This window comes from Artemia franciscana, chromosome 20 (assembly GCF_032884065.1).
Source record: "Artemia franciscana chromosome 20, ASM3288406v1, whole genome shotgun sequence".
NCBI classification, from domain to species: Eukaryota; Metazoa; Arthropoda; class Branchiopoda; order Anostraca; family Artemiidae; genus Artemia; species Artemia franciscana.
The window spans coordinates 12560888-12564212 of NC_088882.1; the positions used below are offsets into that span (position 1 = coordinate 12560888).

The 3325-nt window shown below is 33.1% G+C and overlaps 1 protein-coding gene across 1 annotated transcript in view; it reads right to left on the bottom strand.

The window, feature by feature from the left end:
• The window catches only part of LOC136039767 (teneurin-a-like), a gene marked incomplete in the record, with an annotated part of 538588 nt that overhangs the window by 83026 nt on the left and 452237 nt on the right, over positions 1 to 3325 (bottom strand). The window contains 1 exon segment of the mRNA XM_065723631.1: positions 1045 to 1210. Coding sequence (XP_065579703.1) covers positions 1045 to 1210 — 166 coding nt within the window.

Below are 3325 nucleotides of genomic sequence, written 5' to 3' on the forward strand. Positions count from 1 at the left end.
TGCCTAGTGAATTAGAAAATCCGTTTAATTAGAACAATAAACTATTCAAAAGTTCTAAAAAAGCTTTAGCTTTACATTTATCTTACATGGGAGGATCTTTCCATGGAGGAATTTATCATTGAAGGGGATTTCCATGAAGGTAGCGCAGGATTTTCTAGCATTATTAAAATAAACAATGAGCAAATAAATTAAATGATTTCAACTGGAAGTATTGAGTAGCATGAAAACTTAAAACGAACGTAAGATATTACGTATATGTGGGGTTTCGTCTCCTCCACATTTCCTTGCTCTTTACGCTAAAGTATTTCTAGTAATTTCAACTATTTATTTTACGGTCTTTGTGATTCAGGGGTCATTTTGAAAGATTTGGGACACAATTCAAGCTTTGGTGTCAAGAGCAAGGAATTGACGAAGGGGGAAACCTCCTCTTATATACGTAATATAAATACATAAACATAGAAGTTCGTTGCGTTGGTTAATTAGTAAGGTCGTATGTTTATTACTAACAAAAACGTTCGTAAAAAATAAAAACTTAGTTGCATTCTTAAGTAACCAAAAATTGGAAGTCAACTAGGCCTCCTCCATCACCTCTTTTCTTATAAAAATCGTCCGATCAAAAATATGAGAAAGCCATTTAGCCAAAAAAAAAAACATGGAAATTTCGTTTTATTTACTCATGTGCGGTGAGCCAAAATCAAAACATACATTAATTAAAAAAAAAACGTTCAGAAATTAAAAAAGAAAACAAGTTTTTTTCAACTGAAAGTAAGTAGCGACATTAAAACTTAAAACGAACAGATATCATTCCGTATATGAAGAGGTTGTCCCCTCCTCAAACGCCTCGCTATTTACGCTTTAGTTTTTTAGTGTTTTATTAAGTAGAGTTTTGACAACGAGTCACATATATATATATATATATATATATATATATATATATATATATATATATATATATATATATATATATATATATATATATGTGTGTGTGTGTGTGTGTGTGTATGTGTATGTGTGTGAATGTGTATTAGTTATTAATCTTCTTACCTGTACTGGCTCATCTGACTTTCTGTCATCATAAACTCTCATGCCAACATCTTGGATAACAATTATTTTATTCCAAGGTGCTACCACCGTTCGAGTCTCTGTATGGAATGGACTTCTTTGGAACTGTACATTCACACCTCCGCCACCGTTGATCAACAAGTCATACCTATATAACAAAAATGATCAAATATAGTGTAATTTTACTAATTAATAACGAGAATGGCATTTAGATGCCATAAGGGGCCGAAATCCCCGCCTTTTTTGAGTTGACGGTGGTAATTTGAGTGTGGGTTAAGTTTTTGATAGTGGAATGGTCCTCTGAACAGCTCCTTAACAACATCTTCAAAAAATACCCTCTATATAAACTTGGATAAATACTAATTATTCTAGACAATTGTAATGAGTTATGGGCATAGGCAACATGCATCATAAAGTGGGGGTACTTCCTCTTAATAATTTTGGTCATTTGGTAAATAAAGTATGTCCATATTTTGCAACATGCAGCCCTGTGAATTTAACACAATTTCACGAGTTTTAATACAATTTCACCATTCAATTTAATACAATTTCACTATGTTATCATCGTAATGAAATATCAACTACGGCCAGTATATCTGCCATCTACTAGGTAAAATCTGTTTCGTTCTCTCACTTTTAATGCTTTGGGTTGCGACGCCTCTGGTCACGGGTATGTGAAGAAGACGTATAGAAACAGCAGCAATCTTCAGCTTCATACGAGCTTGTAAAAAAATGACGATTTTAATTTGGGGTATTATTTCTCAACTACTTTGGGGGAAACGCAGACTTTTGTCATGGATTATAATCAATCCGCTTTGCAACAAATTGTTTATAATACTTTCTTACTCTTTTGTCGAAAACAGTTTAGAAACTGCTGAGTTTGTCAAAAAGAATACATGTGCTTATGAGCAATGAACTGAACAAAGAAAATTTATTTTATATGGTCTCGACTCTCTAGAGTCCAGCATCGTTTTAATAGAATACTTAGGCTAGTTTTGTTCGAATTTTGAAATCATTATCAAAATCACCCTCCGAAGGAGTTTCAAAGCTAGGTTTATTAAAACAAGCCATCCCTTACCCTGAGGCCAAACTAGCTAGTCCACCTTAATTTGACTATCACATTGAACAAACGACTGTCTTACGCACCGAAGCTTGGCTTGCCAAGCCAACTCAAATTTTTGAAGTTAGGAAATATAGAAAAATTCATCCACTCGTATATTCCCCTGTATTGTTTCTCTTTAACAGAACATTGATTCTTTTCCTGGTTTTAAATACGGAAATTTGTATGAAAAAAAGAAGGAAATAGTTTCCATTTTAGACGTCAAACCTCGACCAAGAAAAATGGCTGTAACACGAGCAAAAAGCAAATTTATGCAATTTTAACTGTCTCGTATCTACTTGCCCCTGAGCTATATGAAAATGATGATACAATACAAAAAGGGTCAACATAAAAAGGAAATTGTCTCATTTTTAATAATCAAAAACTGGCAAAAGCAAACGAAAGCTACACTAGCAAAACCAACACGTACAAACTCAGCCCCGTTACTTCCTTCATGGGTTCTGTACACGTGAAGAAACTAACATTTTTTTTTTTTTTTTTTTTTTTTTTTTTTTTTTTTTTTTTTTTTTTTTTTTTTTTTTTTACAAATTGTTCCCAATATTTTCTTACTGGGGCGAAGCTCATAAATAAAGTGATTTTATTAGGGTTATTCAAAGATGCAAGACAGTGGGTGCAAAAACACAGATGACACTTCACCTACTCTCGATAATTAACGTTAATAACATTCTCTAGCGACATGAAAAATAGAGTGCTGTACACATCCAGCGTTACCGCCCGGTGGAGAAAAACGTCACTAGATTTAAGCGAGTTTTTGGTTGATTTAGTTATTTTATTCAATAATCTATTTATTTATGTGCTGATCTAGTGACTGTTTGGTTTAAGCAATATATAAATCACTAGAAATAGTAATAAATCACTAGGGATAGTAATTCATCTACTGTTACTATTGTTACAAAATCATTGTAGCAAGTAGCCCGAGCAGCAGAACGAAGTAGAGCCCAAGCAGTGAACAAACTTCCCCATGCACTTTGTCTTTGAACCCCCTTTAACTGCAAGTTCTAGAAAAGTTTCTTTAAGTATCCAATTCCAAAAACTGTAAATATAACGCAATTTGCTGTAATTTAAAGTCAGAAAAAAAATTCCTTAAATAATTACATTCAAAGTCCAGCAAGTGGCAAATTTGGCATCATCAATACAAATAAT